The sequence below is a fragment of the Erythrolamprus reginae genome, chromosome 7 (genome assembly GCF_031021105.1).
Source record: "Erythrolamprus reginae isolate rEryReg1 chromosome 7, rEryReg1.hap1, whole genome shotgun sequence".
In the NCBI taxonomy this organism is placed as follows: domain Eukaryota; kingdom Metazoa; phylum Chordata; class Lepidosauria; order Squamata; family Dipsadidae; genus Erythrolamprus; species Erythrolamprus reginae.
This window is the reverse complement of record NC_091956.1, coordinates 56,446,002-56,464,454: the sequence shown is the minus strand read 5'-3', so window position 1 is coordinate 56,464,454 and position 18,453 is coordinate 56,446,002. Positions and strand designations below refer to the sequence as shown.

The 18,453-nt window shown below is 42.4% G+C and overlaps 1 protein-coding gene across 1 annotated transcript; it reads right to left on the bottom strand.

Moving 5' to 3' along the window:
• Positions 1-8,125: 8,125 nt before the first annotated feature.
• Positions 8,126-16,542, bottom strand: FGF20 (fibroblast growth factor 20). Its single transcript, XM_070757644.1, has 3 exons — positions 16,251-16,542; positions 13,797-13,900; positions 8,126-9,145 (listed from the first exon to the last, which is right to left on the bottom strand). Exons 1-3 carry the CDS (start codon positions 16,540-16,542, stop codon positions 8,900-8,902), a joined length of 642 nt encoding a protein of 213 aa, XP_070613745.1. The 3' UTR covers positions 8,126-8,899.
• Between the last annotated feature and the right edge of the window lie 1,911 nt (positions 16,543-18,453).

Below are 18,453 nucleotides of genomic sequence, written 5' to 3'. Positions count from 1 at the left end.
TCTTTCTTTCTTTCTCTCTGTCCCTCTCTTTCTTTCTCTCTGTCCTTCTCTTTCTCTCTGTCCCTCTTTCTTTCTCTCTGTCCCTCTCTTTCTTTCTCTCTGTCCCTCTCTTTCTTTCTCTCTGTCCCTCTCTTTCTTTCTCTGTCCCTCTTTCTCTCTGTCCCTCTCTTTCTTTCTCTGTCCCTCTTTCTTTCTCTCTGTCCCTCTCTTGCTCCTGAGTGGGCCGGGCCGGAAGACCCCGCGTGGAGCCCTCGCGACGCCTCACCTGGGTTTTTATACCGGAGGAAGGGAGGGAGGGAGGCATTCCCTCATGCACCCCCCCTCGCCTTCCCCTCCCTGGCCCGGAGCTCCTCCCCTTTTAAATTGCTCCAGCTATCAAAAGGGCGATTACCATCGGCTCCCCTGTCACCAGGGCGGCATTTCCTCCACGCCCCTAAACGAAGCGGGGGGTGGGGGGCTGTCAAAAGCACAGACTCCCGGCCGCTTCCGAAGCGAAACTTTTTTTTCTCTTTTGTCTTGCTGGAAATTCCGGCGGCGATTCTCACCTGCTGCAAGTCCCCGGGACGCCTCGGCTGCAGGTTGCAAAGCTCCCCCCCCCTACACTCTGGGAGCGGTGACTCACCAGGAGAAGACCCACGCGGCTCCTCTGGGGGGCCTTGCGGAAGGCGGCGGCGGAAGCCCCCATGGCCGGCGCTGGGTGTGAGGGAGGATGCTTTCTGCGCGGGCGGAGGCCCACCCTCGCCGGAAGAGCTGCCCATCTAGCAGTCCCGCTGCCCCATTGGCCAGCAGGGGATGATGGGCAAGGGATGCCTCGGGGAAGGAGGGCAGGGCGGGAAGGGAAGGAGGGGGCTGGCGGGGGTTTAGGGAAGGGGAGCCGAGGCCAGCCTTGCAGCTCCTCGGCGGGAGGAGTCGAAAGCCACCGGGAGAAGACTGGGCTCAGCAGAAGCGCCGGGCCTGCCCCCCCCCATTATTCAGGCTCTCTTCGGGGTTGGGGAGTTTTTGGCGGGCGCCGGGGCCCGGGCCATAGACAGGTAGGAGCCCTGTCTGCGAGCCAGATACGGCCATCAAAAGAGCCATATCTGGCTCGCGAGCCATAGGTTCCCGACCCCTGCTCTAGGACCTATCAGACAACAGGAAGAAGGCTCTCTTCCTCGCCAACTGTGGAGCACCAACAAACAAGATGGTACCAACCCTGGTGGCATCAACCGACATCAAGTCCATCTCCTGGTCAACCTTACAGACCAAGCTAGCAGAGCACTATGAACCCTAAGCCCCTCCAATGGTCAGCAGAAATTAGTTTTACCATCAGCACCAAGGCGAATGCACCAACAACTTCATGACTAAACTCCAGGAAATTGCATCCAAGTGCAAATTCATAAATCCAAAGGAGATTATGAAGGATAGATTATTTTAGGCTGGAATCTAACAAAGATAACATCTATAAAATAAAATAAAATTTTATGGATCATACAGATAAAATTTAGCAATATAATTGCAGCCATAAAATGTAGGATTGCATAGTAAAAGTATTTATAATTGGAATAAAAAATTTGGATATAATGTAAACCTAGATAAATGGGATAAAATTTGGTACAAAAATTATAGATTGACTAAATCAGCAGTTTATAGGGAAAACCTATACAAAATGTATTATAGATGGCATCTGCCTCCAGCAAGATTAGCACAAATTTACCCCAGATTAAAACCATACTGTTGGAGGTGTAAAGAAAACCTGGGAACTTACTTCCATATATGGTGGACCTGTCCACCAATTAAGAAATTTTGGACTAAAATACAAGGATGGATAACAGATATGATTAAAGTTAAAATAAATAAAAGACCAGAAGCATTTCGTCTGGGAATTATAGACCAGAAATTGGAACAAGATCAATATTATTTAACTATCCATATATTAATGACCGCTAGAATTGCAATACAGTGGTCCCCCGAGTTTCGCGATCTCGATCATTGCGAAACGCTATATCGCGATTTTTCAACCCGGAAGTAAAAACACCATCTGCGCATGCGCGCCCTTTTTTCTATGGCCACGCATGCGTAGATGGCGCCGGGCAGATCAGCTGCTGGGCGGCTTCCCTGGGTCTTCCCCCTCTTGCTGGCGGGAGGGCGAGTGGCGGGCATCAGCGAGGAGTTTGCGTGGGCGGCGGGGAAACCCCAGCGCCGCTTCCCAGCTGAGTCCTGAAGCCAAACGCGGAAGTTCGCTTCAGGACTCAGCTGGGAAGCGGCGCGAGCGAACGGCGTGGGCAGGCGAAGGGTGGGCGCACGGGCAGACAGGCGGCGGACAAGCGGCAGGCGGACAAGCGGCAGGCGCGGCAGCAGCGAGGAGTTTACGTGGGCGGCAGGGAAACCCCAATCTTCGGCTCCTCGCTGCTGCGGTGGAAGTAAAAACACCATCTGTGCATGCGCAGATGGTGTTTTTACTTCCGCACCGCTACTTCGCGAAAAAACGATCATCGCGAGGGGTCCTGGAACGGAACCCTCGCGATAATCGGGGGACCACTGTAGTCCAAAATTAGAAACAACCTACTATACCAGATGAATCAATGATGATTAAGAAAATCATGGATTGCACAAAGGCAGATGTATTAACATTAAAATTAAGAAATAAGGAAAATTCCATATATTATAAAATTTGGAATTTGTTTTATAATTGGTTAAAAAAAAGCAAGGGAACCTAAAATCATAATATAATTATAGATGAATTATCAAAATCAGAAATTTAGAAATATAAAAATAATTATCCACTTAACAGTTTATATTCAAATTGATGATCTGTATGACTTCAAATATTGTATATATGATTAATATAAGGCAGTAGAACGAATAACTGATTTATAGATAGAAATTAATAACCAAAATAATCAGTTTGGATACCAATTGTATTTGCCAAGAATTTAAGTGAACGAAAAGGAGTGATTGAATGAATGTTATAATTATTTACCTTTTTTTTTAGAGCGTATATGAATATTATAATAATAATAATAATAAAAATAATAATAATTTATTAGATTTGTATGCCGCCCCTCTTTGAAGACTCGGGGCGGCTCACAACACGATAAAAACAGTATTATACAAGTACAAATCTAATATTAAAAAAAAGTAAAAACCCTATCATAATTAAAAACCAAACAGCACATACATACCAAACATAAATTATAATAAGCCTGGGGGAAAGGTGTCTCAAATCCCCCATGCCTGGCGGTATAGGTGGATCTTAAGTAGTTTACGGAAGACAAGGAGGGTGGGAGCAATTCTAATCTCCGGGGGGAGTTGATTCCAGAGGGCTGGGGCCGCCACAGAGAAGGCTCTTCCCCTGGGGCCCACCAGACGACGTTGTTTTGTCAACGGGACCCGGAGAAGGCCAACTCTGTGGGACCTTATCAGCCGCTGGGATTCGTGCGGTAGCAGGCGGTTCCGGAGGTATTCTGGTCCAATGCCATGTAGGGCTTTAAAGGTTATAACCAACACTTTGAATTGTGACCGGAAACTGATCGGCAGCCAATGCAGGCCACGGAGTATACTTTGTTGCATGATTTACTAAACTACTTGGAAGCCCTTGATAATCAAACATGACTTTAATGATACTAAAAGAGCATTGCTAACTTGGTGGCATAAAAAAAGATTCTGCACAGGGCAGATTCAGGTAACATGGCTGGAAAAGTATATTGGCCTGCTGGCTTCTTATGCAGATTAATCTGAGGCCATTCTTGAGTGAAGATACTTGGTCCATATTATGAAAAATGGTCCAATTCTTCTACAGTGCAAGAGAAGAAGGGTTTTTCTTTGTTTGTTTTATTTGTTTGAAAAAAAAATGTGCTTTTATTCATTTTTAATAAGAGTTTTAATATGGACCATTAAGAGCAAAGTATTTTAGGCATCACACAGAAAATCAACAGTCACCCAAGACATTTGTTTATTGGTATGTGACAATGATATGTGTGCATTAGGTTGGATATTGCAGAGAGCAATGTTGATTTACAATGGTAAAAATCAGGAATCTGTGAGACCTTTTCCAACTAGCAAATTTCATTAAAAAGCTTCTGGTATTGCAGCTTTCCAAATTTATACCTGTTCTGTCTGGGTTCCCCCAGACCTCAACACCAACTGGAAAAAACAGCCAGACACGCTGGTAAAAGCAAAAGTACTTTATAGCTTGAAAAATAAACACAGAGAAAAACCTGTTCTTCCCAACAGGCAGGCTATGAGACTTTACAGCAGAGTCCTGATGTCCAGACAATACAGCAAACTTCTTGCTGGCACACCCACCACTGTAGAGCATAAGACCCCCACCTTTTTCCCCCAAGGTTTCAGTATTCAAAGTCACAAACCAGAATTCCAAGACGCCAAAGATCACAGCCAGGTCCCAAGACTCCCAAAGATAATACTCCACAAGCCAGGAAGGGTGGGTCTGCCTTTTAGCCTTTTCAGAGAGCACCACACCCAAACCCAGCTGTTGCCTCTTTAGTGCTGAAAGTACCTAGCCAATTGCTCCCTTCTTTGTGTTGCTCTTCTCTGTCGCAGATCTATTATTGCTTGTGCATTTTCCTCTAAGGAATCCAGGCTGCTTGCTGGGGAGAGCTCCCTCTCGGGGGCCTCTGGCTGTTCCCCCTCTTCCTCAGCCTGGGATTCCTCCTCCTCGTCTGCCTGCACCTCCTGTTCCTCATCCTCCCCCTCTGAGCAGGAAACCGACAGAAGATCAGCCGTTTCCTGAGGGGCCTCGGACGGAATCACAACATATACCTTTCAGTGAAATTTGTTAGTCAGGAAAAGCACTTCTGTAACCAATATCTGACCTATCCCCCGCACCCAAGACTAACGTTTCTCCTCCTAAAGTGACAATTCCTGGTTGTGACTCTGTGTGATTCTAAATGCACTTCACAAATTAAAGGCTTGTGAAATCATTCTGAGGTTTAAATTTCTTGAATTTTGCCAGATACTAGTATTTTTGTAAAATTATTATTCTTTCCAATTGACTCTGGAGCTTAAGCACATTTCTGTCATTTAAAGGTTTTCCAAGATGTTCAAAATTGGTGTGCTGTATGTCTCTATTTCTGCTATCTTTTTTAAAGGCAAATAATTTATTTACAGCTTTACCACATACCTATCTTCCTGTAATGCTTGTTAGCTACTAATATAAATGATTTTCATATTTCATTCCACTTGCCCAGGAGTGTATTCTGTTATTCAGTAAATATAGTAGGTAGATTCAGTAGGTAACCCTTCACTGCACATATGGCATGTATACATATAATTAAAGAGTATATTTTGGATGTTCAATAATAATAAATAATAGGGAAATTGTATCTCTTTGAAGTGAGGAGAGGCCAGGCACCCTAACCCTAACCCAAACCCTTGACGTGAGTGACGTCAAGTTGGCCACTTTTAAGCCAGTCATTTGTCAAGCCACTCCCATCTGGTCACATGGTCAGCAAGCCACACCCACAAAATAAGCCATGCCCACAGTGTGGTAGTAAAAAAAATTGCACACCTTCACTGACAGATGTAGTATACCACTGAAAGGCATTCTTACACAAACAGTTTGACTGTGCAACTGTCACTTCATGTTTCTTTCCAATGATTTTGACTTGTGCTTTTCTATTTTAAGGATCTTAAGAATCATTTAAACATTGGGACACTTATTAGCATATCCAATGTCTGGTCATCTGTCTTAGAGAGCCAACTGATATACTGTAGTGGTTAAGTTGCTGATTAAAAACCAGGAGTCCATGAATTATAGTCTGGAGTCAATCTCTCTCTCTCTCTCTCTCTCTCTCTCTCTCTCTCGCTCTCTCGCTCTCTCAGCCAAACCCGCATCACATAGCTTTTGTTATTGGGAAAGTAAAAAGTGAGAATATTAGGTATGCTTGGATATTGCCTTGAACTGAGCAAAATAAATGTAGAATGAAAATTAATAAATGATGGGAGCAAAATAAATTATTAATAAATTATTAATTATTATTAATAATTATTCTCAATGAAAAATATGTTGAAATAGATTCCTTTGCAATCAACATTAAATAACATCTTTTATGGTCTCAGTTGCAGCTGAGTTGCTTTTTAAAAATTTGGACATTTGAAAACTTCTTAAACTTTTGAGCTCAAAGTCCAAAGGATAGCACTAGGAATGGTAAGCTTAACATATAAAACCTTTGGACAAAGATTACAGATGGCTGCAGTTTATTAGCCTTCCTGCTCCTTTTGTATCTAATATAGTTAATAATGATGCTGCAAAATATTACTGACATATTATTCAGGGTTTGCTTCATTTTGGTTACTGTGAATGATGTTCTTGAATCTCAGTAACTAAGTCATACTTACAGTCTATAGTACATTAAATAAAATTCAAGCTTTTGTTTTTGTGCATTTTTAAGCAGCCTTAGGCACTACTCAGAATTGAAGAGGAAAAAGGAAGTCAAACAAGCCAAGTTTCTGCTTGTTTTCTTTCTTGAAAGCTTCTTAATAAGATTTTTTTCTAACCAGAGCATGGAAGACCATGAGTGCACAGCCACTATCCAGTTCTTTATTTTTCTATCAGTAAAGATGCTAATGTATAGTGTTTACATTCTTCTGCAGTTCTACTTTACCAAGGGTATTTGTTAGAATAAGTTAACCCTCCAATATTAATATACTCTTTAAGGTGGAATCTCTAAGATTCTTCCAACAGCTCTTTCGAACATTGTCTCAAATCATTTTTGTAGAATAGAAATGGCCATACATTTCATGCAAGTGTTTCAAAAATTCTATGTATTTAAAAACATGACTTGAGAGAACAGCAATCTTTTCATTTCACAAACAGAAATTTTATTTCTGCAATTATCAACTGGCAGATGATTGAACAAGATTTTACTTTTTATTTTAAGGTGAATGCTGATATAAGTGTTGCCAATGGTACTATTTACGTAAACATAACTTCTAAATTATATATTATGTTAAAGTAGTGAAGACTAACTAGACAATCAGAAATCTGATTCACATATCATTGCCTGGTCTATTCCAGCTTTCCTTATCATGGTACCATCCAGATGTGCTGGACTAGAGGTCCCATCATCCCAGCCAGAACGTGGATGATAAAGGTCCAATGTTCAGACACCTTAAAGACACTAAATTAGGTAAAGCTGAAAAAAACATACCTGGTTATAACTCCTTACAATCTCAGGTTTCTTTTCCAGGCTTCCCTTTAAAAATGTGGTTCTAAATGTGAGAGATTTTGCACATGTCATACTCTCTGTCACAGAATTAGGGTCCTTTCTTAGTGAATAAAATGTCAGCAATTGCCTGAAAGATACCAGCAATATCCACTAAAATAGATAAATAATAAAAAGATCTAAACTAGGGTTACAAATATAGTTTTCTTCATCTAAGGAAATACATAGAATCTTCACAAGGAACTTTTGTGGTATCCTCAACACCAGTGTTAGAGTATTTAGCAGCATTAGTTATCTGGCAATCTTGAACTCCAATGGAGATTATCTAAGATTTCATGGCAAATATAAAGAGATTTATAAAGTGAAGATGAAGGTCTAAAATGGATCTCAAGGCTACTCTTGAATACCTATATTTAGGATTAAATTGTCAAATTAGAAGCAAGATACAGTATGTTTCAAGAGCATTTAGGATTATTTTCAGGGATCTCATAACAATGATAGCAATATTATTAATAAAAATCCATCACAGTTGTGGGGGGTTGTATAAATTGTTGTTGTAGATCACAAGTGTAGAACAAGGGAATGTTCAAAACCCTGATTATTTCACAGCTATTGTGTGATGCAAATTATGAACCTCAAAATGTATTTGATTTATATTCTGCTTTTCTTCCAGGAGCTCAAAACAGTTTGCATGGGATCTCCCCTCCTTTTATTCCCAAAGGTATTGCTTTGTGAGAGAAACTGGGCTGAGAAGAAGTGACTGACCCAGAGTCACTTCCATAGCTGAAAATGGGCATGAAGATGAGTCTCGCTGGAACTAATTCAACACCTAAAGCACAAGATTTTTCCCAGATACTTTCTTCTCACAAGGTAATGACTCTGGTGCACTAGCTCCTTAAAGAACAATAGTGAAACAAACAGATAGAAGTATACCTTTAATTCCATTTAAATGTGCATCTTAAATTCAGTACAAATATAGGTGGTAGTCCCATAGTTCCTAAGGCAGTCAACATCTCTTTCGACACAAGACCATTCAACAGGAAACAGTGTATGCATAAAACAAAACACCAATCTCTTTAGCTTGTAAAACAGTAACCTTTAAGAGATGTTGCTTTCTTTGTACCATTTGGGATAGCAATGTTCCCTTTTTGCACAATGATACTACTTTGGGAGTAAATATTGGCACTGTAAATGATTTTTATTGTAGTATAGGGTTGAACTCTCTTCATAGATCAATAAAAAATAAACTCTGTAATAAATAAATATTTAAAATAAATATATGCACTCTGAAGATATATAAATTAGGTCCATCCTGAAGGGAAAAATAAATCCAGATTTTGCTGCCCAATTAACACAGTCTTCATAAAGCTCCATGTTGACCATCCACATGACTATCAATGATGTTAATTAGCCATTTGTATCTAGTTATCTACAGCCAACTCTCATTCACTGTAGGTAATTATTTATGTTCCAAGTACAGGATCCACAGCAGTTTTGTTAAGTCCTGTTCAAACATCTTCTTGACTAGCACAGAATGAGGGTACCTAAAAGAGCTGGTCATCTAGACTTTAAGATCCATTCTCCTACATCCAGAGATTAGGCATGAAGGTTTGTCTACCACTAAACAGCTTCACTGATGCCTGCTTTCTAGATCTCAGTAATTTTCAACATTTAGAAGTTGCTCTTGCTTTTGGAACGGTAGAGGCTAAGATCCTGGTTTTTCTCCGTGGTTGTCCTCAACTGATTGCTAACAGGTCCTTGTAGAGCTCCGGCACTCTTTCGGGATCCACCGGTCTAGGTAAGAAATGGGTGAATTTCTGATGCCTTTTGGACCTTGCCCCATCTCTGGGACTGCCATCTTTGTTAAGTGCCACAAAGTACCTCCGGCCTGAATCTCCATGCTTGTACACATTGGAGGAGTAGGTGTTATACCAGTTCTCTTCAAACTGTTCTTTGAAGACACATTCAGGAGTGAGCTTTTCCTACAGGGTGAAAAAAAGAGAAGTCTGTTTAACCAAAATATACAGACATGGTAATAAGAGATGAAAGAGCTATTCCTATATTGATTATTATCTCAAAAAGTGTGTTTCTTTCTGCTGTGATATTTTTCACAGTTTTATTTCTTCACTGTTTAAGAATAAAGATATTGTTTTAATAAATTATTTTATTCTGTAGAGGATTTTTTTTTATCAGTATGGAATAAAGTCTGTCTTAAAGCTCTGCCTGCCTATTCAACAATTCCTACATTTCTCCACTTATTATACTACATAATATCTTCCCTTTCTGCTGCTTTCTCATCAATGAATCAATGAATCTAGATTGCTTGCTTTGTAAGATTGACACTTGCACTGAAATATGAGCAGACATACAACCATGGATGCCTTTTAGTCTTTTGGACTAGTAATTATTATTATTATTATTATTATTATTATTATTATTATTATTATTATTATTATTATTATTTAGATTGGTATGCCGCCCCTCTCCGTAGACTCGGGGCGGCTCACAACAGTGATAAAAACAATACATGGTAACAAATCTAATAATTAAAATCTAAAATAACATAAATAATAAATAATATTCGTTTTCCTTTCCTGCCTCATTATTTGGACTCTTAAAACCTACAGTATTTCATAGGCACATAATATTTCCCAAACAAGCTATGTTTCAGGTTATTTCATGCAGGCCACAGCCACGCCTGGTTTAGCGAAGGGGGGAAGTCTCAATATATCATGTGATGCCGCTGTGATGACGTGAGTATGACACCCCTGCACTACATCAAATTTTGCACATTTTATTCTTCTCCCTTTGTTTTGTTTTACAACTGCATCTTAAACCTGCCTTTTCTCTGAGAAGGTAGCTTACTTGGGAATTACTCTTTTAATTTTATTCCCACAGCAAAGATCCTGTGAAGAAAGATGGGCCCAAAGTTATTCGATGAGGCCTTCCATTTGGGTCTCCCCTTTCCATATGTCACATCTAAGTCACTAATTATATCTGCTATCCTGGGGTTATACTAGCCTCTCTTTGCTAAGGAATTGGTCTCCCTTCTGGGAAATCTGAGTGGCTTCTAGCAGGAATATCGACTTCTTCAAAAAATAAAGCTGGCAACCCCCTTGGTATGATTGAAGCTTCAACTGTTGTTTTTTTAGCCATCTCCACCTCAAAAAAATGGAGAACTTCATTCACACCATCACGGACTTTATTTTGACTTTTTTTTTTAACCATATACACTATACCCCATATACACTCCTGCACACTCCTAGCTTCTCACATTATTTTGAACTGACAGAGCACACTACCTCAATTGGCTAGAACCATGTTGTCTCCTTTTGTATATTGGATATAATGCTGCATGAATGAGGCAACAATTAGCACAATTTGTCTGCCCTTTTAGGAAAGGAACAACATGCTTTTCCTGCAGACATTGTTGAGTGGCAAACTGCATCTGAAGGCCATAGTTGTGTTGATTTTCAGTTGTCTACAGGTCATCCTCAACATACAACTATAATGAGCCCAAATATCTGTTGCCAAGTCAAGCAGTTGTTAAGTGAATCAGTATACAGTGATCCCTCGATTTTCGCGATCTCGTTCTTCGCAAAACGCTATATCGCGATTTTTCCCACCCGATGACGTCACTCTCTTCCTTCCTTTCTCATCTTTCTTTCTCTCTCTCTTTCTCTATCTTGCTTCTTCCTCTCTCACACTCTCTTCCTCCCTCTTTCATCTCTTTCTTTCCTTCTCTCTCTTTCTCTATCTCTCCCCCTCTTGCTGGTGGGCGGCGGGCGGGCGCGGCGGGCGGGCGGGCGAGCCAGGGCATCAGCGAGGAAGATGAAGATCGGGGTTTCCCCGCCGCCCACGCAAAGGGGAAACCCCGATTCGGCTCCTCGCTGCGCTGCCGAGCAGATCAGCTGCTGGGCGGCCGAAGGAACCTTCCCTGGGTCTTCCCCGCCGCCCACGCAAACTCCACCATCTGTGCATGTGCGGCCATGAAAAAAAGGGTGCGCATGCGCAGATGGTGTTTTTACTTCCGCAACCCTACATCGCGAAAAATCGATTATCGCGAGGGGTCTTGGAACGGAACCCTCGCGATAATCGAGGGATCACTGTAGTTGTTAAGTTAGTAACGTGATTGTTAAGGGTATCTGGCTTCCCCATAACTTTGCTTATGACCAGTGATGGGTTCCTGTGGGAACGGTCAGGAACGCAGTTCCAGTAGCAAAATTTGGAGCTCCACCCCAGAGCTCCCAATTTGCACTGAAAGATGTTGAAACAAAATGCATAAGCCACACCCACAGTGTGGTAGTAAAATTTTTGATAGCCCATCACTGCTTATGACCTAAGGACACTGCAACTGTTATAACTATGAGTCAGTTACCGAGTCTCTGAATTTTGGGAATACTGCAATGGTCATAAGTGTGAAAAACAGTTACCAGTCATTTTTAGTGCCATTGTAACTTCGAATGGTCACTGAACACATGGTTGTAAGTTGAGCACTACCTTATATTGGTCTTATCTTTTCATGTCAAAATTCCCTATATGATAAATAGGATTTTTGTAAATGCTGTTTCTCCTTTGCACCACTACCTGGAATGATAAGTAATTAAGGGCCAGTGTTTGTCCACTTGATCATTTGAGGAAGTACTGCAAAGAAAGTACTGCGGGTTGGCGCAGCAGGTAGAGTGCTGTACTGCAGGCCACTGAAGCTGACTGTAGATCTGTAGGTCAGCGATTCAAATCTCATCACCGGCTCAAGGTTGACTCAGCCTTCCATCCTTCCGAGGTGGGTACAATGAGGACCCGGATTGTGGGGGCAATATGCTGGCTCTATTAAAAAGTGCTATTGCTAACATGTTGTAAGCCACCCTGAGTCTAAGGAGAAGGGTGGCATAAAAATCGAATAAACCCAAAATTTTATTTATGAAAAAAAAAGAAAAGGCTATGTTTTTAAATATCCTTACATGGCTTTCCCATTGGCTTTATCTGAACTTTGATCACATGACTATGGTCAGAGACAGGTGAGGGTTGCTGCTCTCACTGCTACCGGTGTACTGCATGCACAGTTCCATGCCTCTGGCGTGTGTACACGTCTGAGCAAAATTTTGCTTCTGTGCATGCGCAGGAAGCAAAATCTCATGAAAAGATGTGCACAAGAGAAATTTTGGGTATTTTTTTTCTTCCGCGCAGGAAGAGAAGCAAAAAAAATCACTGAAATCTCACGCACATGCACATCCCTGCCTGAGATTTTGCTTCCTGTGCATGCGCAGAAGCAAAATCTAGCTCAGACATGTGTGCGTGCATGCCATAGACGTGGAGCTGCAGGTGCATCTCAATTTTCGCTACAGGCACGATGGCGTCTACTTTACCGTAGGAACCCACTACTGCTCATAAGTGTGAAAACCAATCAGAAGTCACTTTTTTCAGTGCCATTGTAACTTTGAACAGTCACTAAACAAACTGTCCTAAGTCGAGGATTACATATATTTGCTTCTGTTTCCCATCTCAGACCAGTTGACAAATGGATCTAATTTTGGCCACAAGTTTTGGACAGGGGTGGGTTCTAATTTACATCGCCACTGGTTCGCTTCCTCCTACATTGCATGGGGGGGCACACATTGTGCACTGTGTGGCCACATCACGTGCACATGCGCAGTGCCAAAAACCAAGATTCTGTGCATGCTCAGAAGCAAAAATGCCAATGACACCATTAGAGCCAGGTTGGGGGTGTGGCGAACCGGCAATTGCTCCTGGTTCAGCCGTGGGGGGTGTATTCCCGCTACCAGTTCTAAAGAGCAGGTCTAAAGCAGGAGCAACCCACCTCTGGTTTTGGAAAACTCTCATAAACACCTAAAAATGCAAACAGAAAACTATTTTTCCTGGAACTAAGTTAAATAATCAAGCACAAAAATATAGACAAGTCCCCTTGTCCTCCAGAACTTAGAGAATTTCAGGGAGAGAATCAGCGGGCTACGAGCTGGAACGCTAAATTGCGCTCACCGCTGCGGCTTGTAAGTTCTTGCAGGACCAGCGCGATTTTGCTGCTGCACCTGTGGAGGAAGCAAAATCACGCACGGAATCGCAGGTGCGCCCGAATTTCGGCGAGGTTTTTCGTTTCCGTGCATGCTGAAACACGGGCGCACTTGTGGCTCGGAGAGGGGCGGCATACAAATATAATAAACTATAACTAATTTTGCTTCCTTCACAGGTGCAGCAGCAAAATCGCTCTGGTCCAGCAAGAACTTAAGAGCCATGGCGACGAGCGCAATTTAGCATTCCGGCTCATAGCCCACCGCTGGAGAGAATGCTTTTGAATTAGATTGATCCATGGTATAACTCTACAAGGCAATTTACTATGCAGTTATTGCCTTTGCATAGTTGAAACTCAGGTAAATTTTGAGTGATTCACTTAACATCTTATGTTATCTAAACATGACCCTGTAATGGTGTAGTTTATTCCAGGCAGTTCTCGCTTTGTATAAATCCACTGGATACTATTTTTCTTACACTAAGTAGCCACTTCAAGGCTGCGATCCCTCTTGCATTGTTACCAGTGACAAAATTCCCAGGGATTATAAAGATTACTGCTAATGTGAGTCTGTAATATGAGCTGGATGATATGGCAGTAATACTTACAGAGCCATAAAGCTCTCCTTTCTCATTCATTCCAAGGTAAAGGCCACTGTCCACTCCTCGAATACTGACTAATCCCACGGCCACACTGATGAATTCAAGAATACCTGCAATGAGAAAAGGGGAAAAATATTTTAAGGCTAATTATATTTGATGCAGAAAATCTGTGTATGAAATAGAAATAGAGGTGCAATTAAACATGTGATTAATTCTGAGTCATTGATTCTACAATATACAGAATGGGGTTATCAAAGTCCTCTTCATAGTACAATGATAATACTATCATAATACTGATATATATTGGTGTTGATCCAATAAAAAAGAGCATTGTTAACATCTTATTGATTTTAATGAAAGGGTTGAGTTGTCCTTAAATCTCTCCAGCTGCAATACCAGAGTTACAAAGCAATATTATTGGTTGTGCCATTCCTTGTTAAACAATAATAGTGTTCAAATATTTGGATTGTTAAAAAGAAAAATGTTTGATAAGCGATATTTGTCTATTTCCTTTGAAATAATGCCATGTGTTTTAGCTAGGCTTTTCAATACCTATGTTTTTCAACAATGTTCTATTTTCTGAATTATTTTCTCTCGTATGAAAGCTAATTATTTTTTTAAATCATAATCAGCCTTTGGCATTTAATTGAAAAAAGTGTTTGAGACTTGGGGTGTCTTGCTGCTGTTACAAGGCAGCCAAATCTTTTCAAAGTTCAGATATTTAGTATTTTATAAAGACTGCATCTCCATCTTTTAACTGCCAATACATCATCAGAGATTTTGGAGTTCCCGATATTCAAAGTTCCATTGAAAGATATGGGAGGTATTCTGTCTTTCTGATATCATTTTCAAAGACACGGTTTTCCTCTCCAAATCATAATAAGCAGGTGATTTAACCAACAAAGAAACCACATCAGTCAAAGCTACTGAGAACAGTGATAGAATAAAGAAGCTCCCAGAATGTTTGATCTCAATCTCAAACATTTTTCTTTTTTCTTTCTTTTTTTTTTTTTGCAATTACTCCATGTTTACATGCTCTAAGAAGCTTCTCTTCTACATGGAATTTTTGGTTGAACTAAAGTTGAAACAAAACTCCTGTTTATCAGTTAAGATCTCCTAGAGCAGATTATTGAAAGTAATGAAAATTATCAGCTGCACTTAATACTAGGTTTCTTCAGAGAAGACTTTCTCTTCAATACTCATTTGTTTCTCCTTCCTTACATATTTAGCAACCTCTTTCATTCAGTATTTAAATCCCTTGTAATCCATAAATAAAAACCCTAAATAAACCAGTCCAATAGATTGCAGAGGTTTAATTAGATCTTGGATACTGTGGTATCAGAGAGGTACTTGCATTGTGTACAATCTAGCACCTGCTTTACATTGGAATGCACTGAGTCATATTCTTTATCTTTGGACAGTGTGATATATTATTCTAAACAGACTAAGTTAAATTCAGTTGCATGTTCTTGTGGAATCCTGCATGCATTTCCTTAAGCACAATTCCCACTGGAATACCAAAGGACTAATACCCATGCAAAGATACAAGAGTGCATTGTAAACAACTATATATAGCAAAACATGCAATTATTTTTTTGAAAAAAAAGAAGTACCGGAAAAGTTAGAGAGAAAGACTGAATCCAGCACACAGGTATATCATTTCTCAGTCGGAGCAATGTATCTGAGTTTATCTGGATTACAATTATATCTGTAGACTCACAGCTAGCTTTTAGCTTTTAGAGCATGGTTTTAAAAATGAAAAGTATTTATATTGGTATCCTTTGTTAGAAACCATTGTTCACATCAAATGTCATACTTCCCAGGTGGGAAACTCTTCCACATCACGAACAAAATGCAACATCTGTACAAAATGCAACATCTGAATTATGTATGTTGAAAGCTGATTATAGTTGCGGTTATCAAGCCACATAGGAAATAGTTTAGGCACTTGCTGCATGGGACAACCTGTATGTAATTCCAAGCATCATTACCTATATGGATGGATTTCCCACACTCCAGTAAGGCATTGTGTGTTAAGTAGTCCATAGGGATGTTTAAAAGGCGCTCTGTTCATGCTCAAAGGCTCATATCCAGGGCCTTTTCCACCAGTTTGTTGATTGCATTACTTGAAATAGGTCTTTGCAAACAGATTGCCACTTTTTTCCCCCTTATGCTGATCTCTCTATCTCCTGCCCATTCGGTGTATGTATGGAGAGGCTGCTGTCCCAACACTCCACTTCGCTATTAGCCCACTGGCACAACGTTAACCCAGATCAAGATGCTACTTGTACAAGCGGATGTGTTTTTAATCACCCGCTGCCTGAGATCCGTTGCTATACCATCTGTTGCTATAGGATGCTTCTGTCACAAGGGAAGAAGCTGCAGAAGAGAGCAGGTGGAAGGAAGGAAGGAAGGAAGGAAGGAAGGAAGGAAGGAAGGAAGGAAGGGGAAGGGGCTTACCGAAGAGGCTGTGGTCTTGCCTAGTGCCTTGAACGCTGCCGTCGGGTAGGATCTGCAGGTGGAAGCCAGTCCTGCAATAAAGCTGTCTCCGTCGTAGGATGCCCTGCAGGTGGGCTAAATCCGTGGCCCCAGCCGCGACGCCTCCTCGGGATCCCCCCTCCGCTTGGGTCAGGCGGTCCCCTAGCAGGGGCGGCCTCTCCCCGGCAGGAGGCAGAAGGAAATGGGAGCCCACCTGCTGGCTCATCCCTTCCAGGCCACTTAAGAAACCCCCCACTTCGGCTAAGGGGGCCATGGAGAAGCCCAACCGGAGGGCTGGCGAAGACCGGCGGAGGGAGAGGGGCGGGAGAGGAGCAGCGAGAGCGAGCGGGAGTCCCTTGCAAAAGTCCCTTTCTCGGGGGTGACGGGGACTCAGAGGCGGCGCTGGAAGGGCTCCGGCAGGCAAGGCGGACTCGGCGTCAAGGGAGCAACTGCCCGTCCCGAGAATCTGTCCTCTCCCCGGACATGGGGCTGGTGGGGAGGCCGGGCCGGGCTTGGCCTCAACATCGACAGCCGCTGCAGGTGGGACGGCCGGCGATGCCCAATTGGCCCGCTGCTGCCCGCTGGTTAGCGCCACCGGCTCGGGGATGCCCGCGATCCAAGCGAGGCCGCTCGAAAGTGCCACAACAGCGCGCGTGGGGGACTCTCTCTCTCTCTCCCGCTATATATATATGCGCGCGGGGCAGGTTTTCCCCCCCTGACTTATGCTAATAGCGCTGAGGGTGAAGCGCGCCGGGAAGCTGAGGCGTTTGAAATCTTAAACCGAGCTGCTTCCCCCCCCCCTCCTCACACCTTTTTCCCTCCTGACGAAGGGGACTTCCGAAGGTGCCCCGGCCTCCCTCCCTCCCTCCTCCTCCTCTCTCGCGCGCGCCTAATCGGCTTCCAATTTAGCCTCGGAAACACGCCTCTCCCTCCCTCTCTTCCCCCCCCCCTCAACCCGGGTTGTTGTCGACGACGCGAAAAAAAGGGATGCCGTCGCTCGCTCTCCTCCGCCAAAAGGTTCCCTTTTGATGTGGAAGCTTTCTCGCCGCGGATGAATCGCGACCGGCGGCGGCAGCGGGAGCCCCGTTTGGCAAAGGTTGGGGGGGGGAGGACCCTGGAAGCTTGCCGCGTATTACGTGGACAGGTGCAAAGAAAGGTAAGAAGGAGAAAGGGCGTTACCCGAGGGTTAGGCCTGCTGAGACACACATGAAAAGAGGGAATTGAGGGGGGGTTCAGGGAAGGGGGGGAGAAAGCAAAAAAAAAAAAGATCTAACAGGTCGACTGCTCGGGTTTTTTTTCAGAACGCTCATAAAAGTGTTACATGTATTATCCCTGCCTTTTATCTTCTTGCGTTTTCTTCCCCTCCAAAAAAGGGAGGGGGGCGATTCTTTTTTTTTCCCCAAGCGAATTGGCGTAGTCAGTTGGGGTTTCCCCCTTTTTTTTCTTAAAGGCTAGGGTTGGTTTTCTCTCTCTCTCTCTCTGCTTGGTCTAACGGAGGCCCTAACAATAACCTCTCTGGGTATTGTTTGGGTGTTTAAACAGTATTAAGACCTGAGCAATACAAAAAGATCAGAAGAGAAACTGAGAAATGCTCTGAAAGCTTTCAAGACTTTGAAAGGGGTTGCAGGAGAAATCAAAGAGATGGATGGATGGATGGATGGATGGATGGATGGATGGATGGATGGATGGATGGATGGATGGATGGATGGATGGATGGATGGATAGATAGATAGATAGATAGATAGATAGATAGATAGATAGCTCAAAAAAATAAAGGGAACACTCAAATGAATGAAATATTCTCATTGAATACTTGGAATTATATTCTGTTGTTTAAGTGTTCCCTTTATTTTTTTGACCTGTGTGTGTATGTGTGTGTGTGTGTGTGTGTATGAGATAATTTTTTGTCGAGTCACCCTGGTATATTGAAGAAGCATCACAGCTTCCTTTTTGCCTCTCGGCCCCACAAGGGGCCATATTCCAATGCAGATAAAAAAATTTATAGCCGACAACTATAAACTATAGATGTAACATATTTTGCTGATAATGAAAAGGAAAAATCAACACAAAAAAATCACACATAATCCTTCTCTGGTACAAGCTGATATAGGTGATGAGCCTGTAGCTTAATAGCTAAGACCGGGTTCAAATCCCAGTAAAAGGGTGTGGCTACCTGATGAAGGCA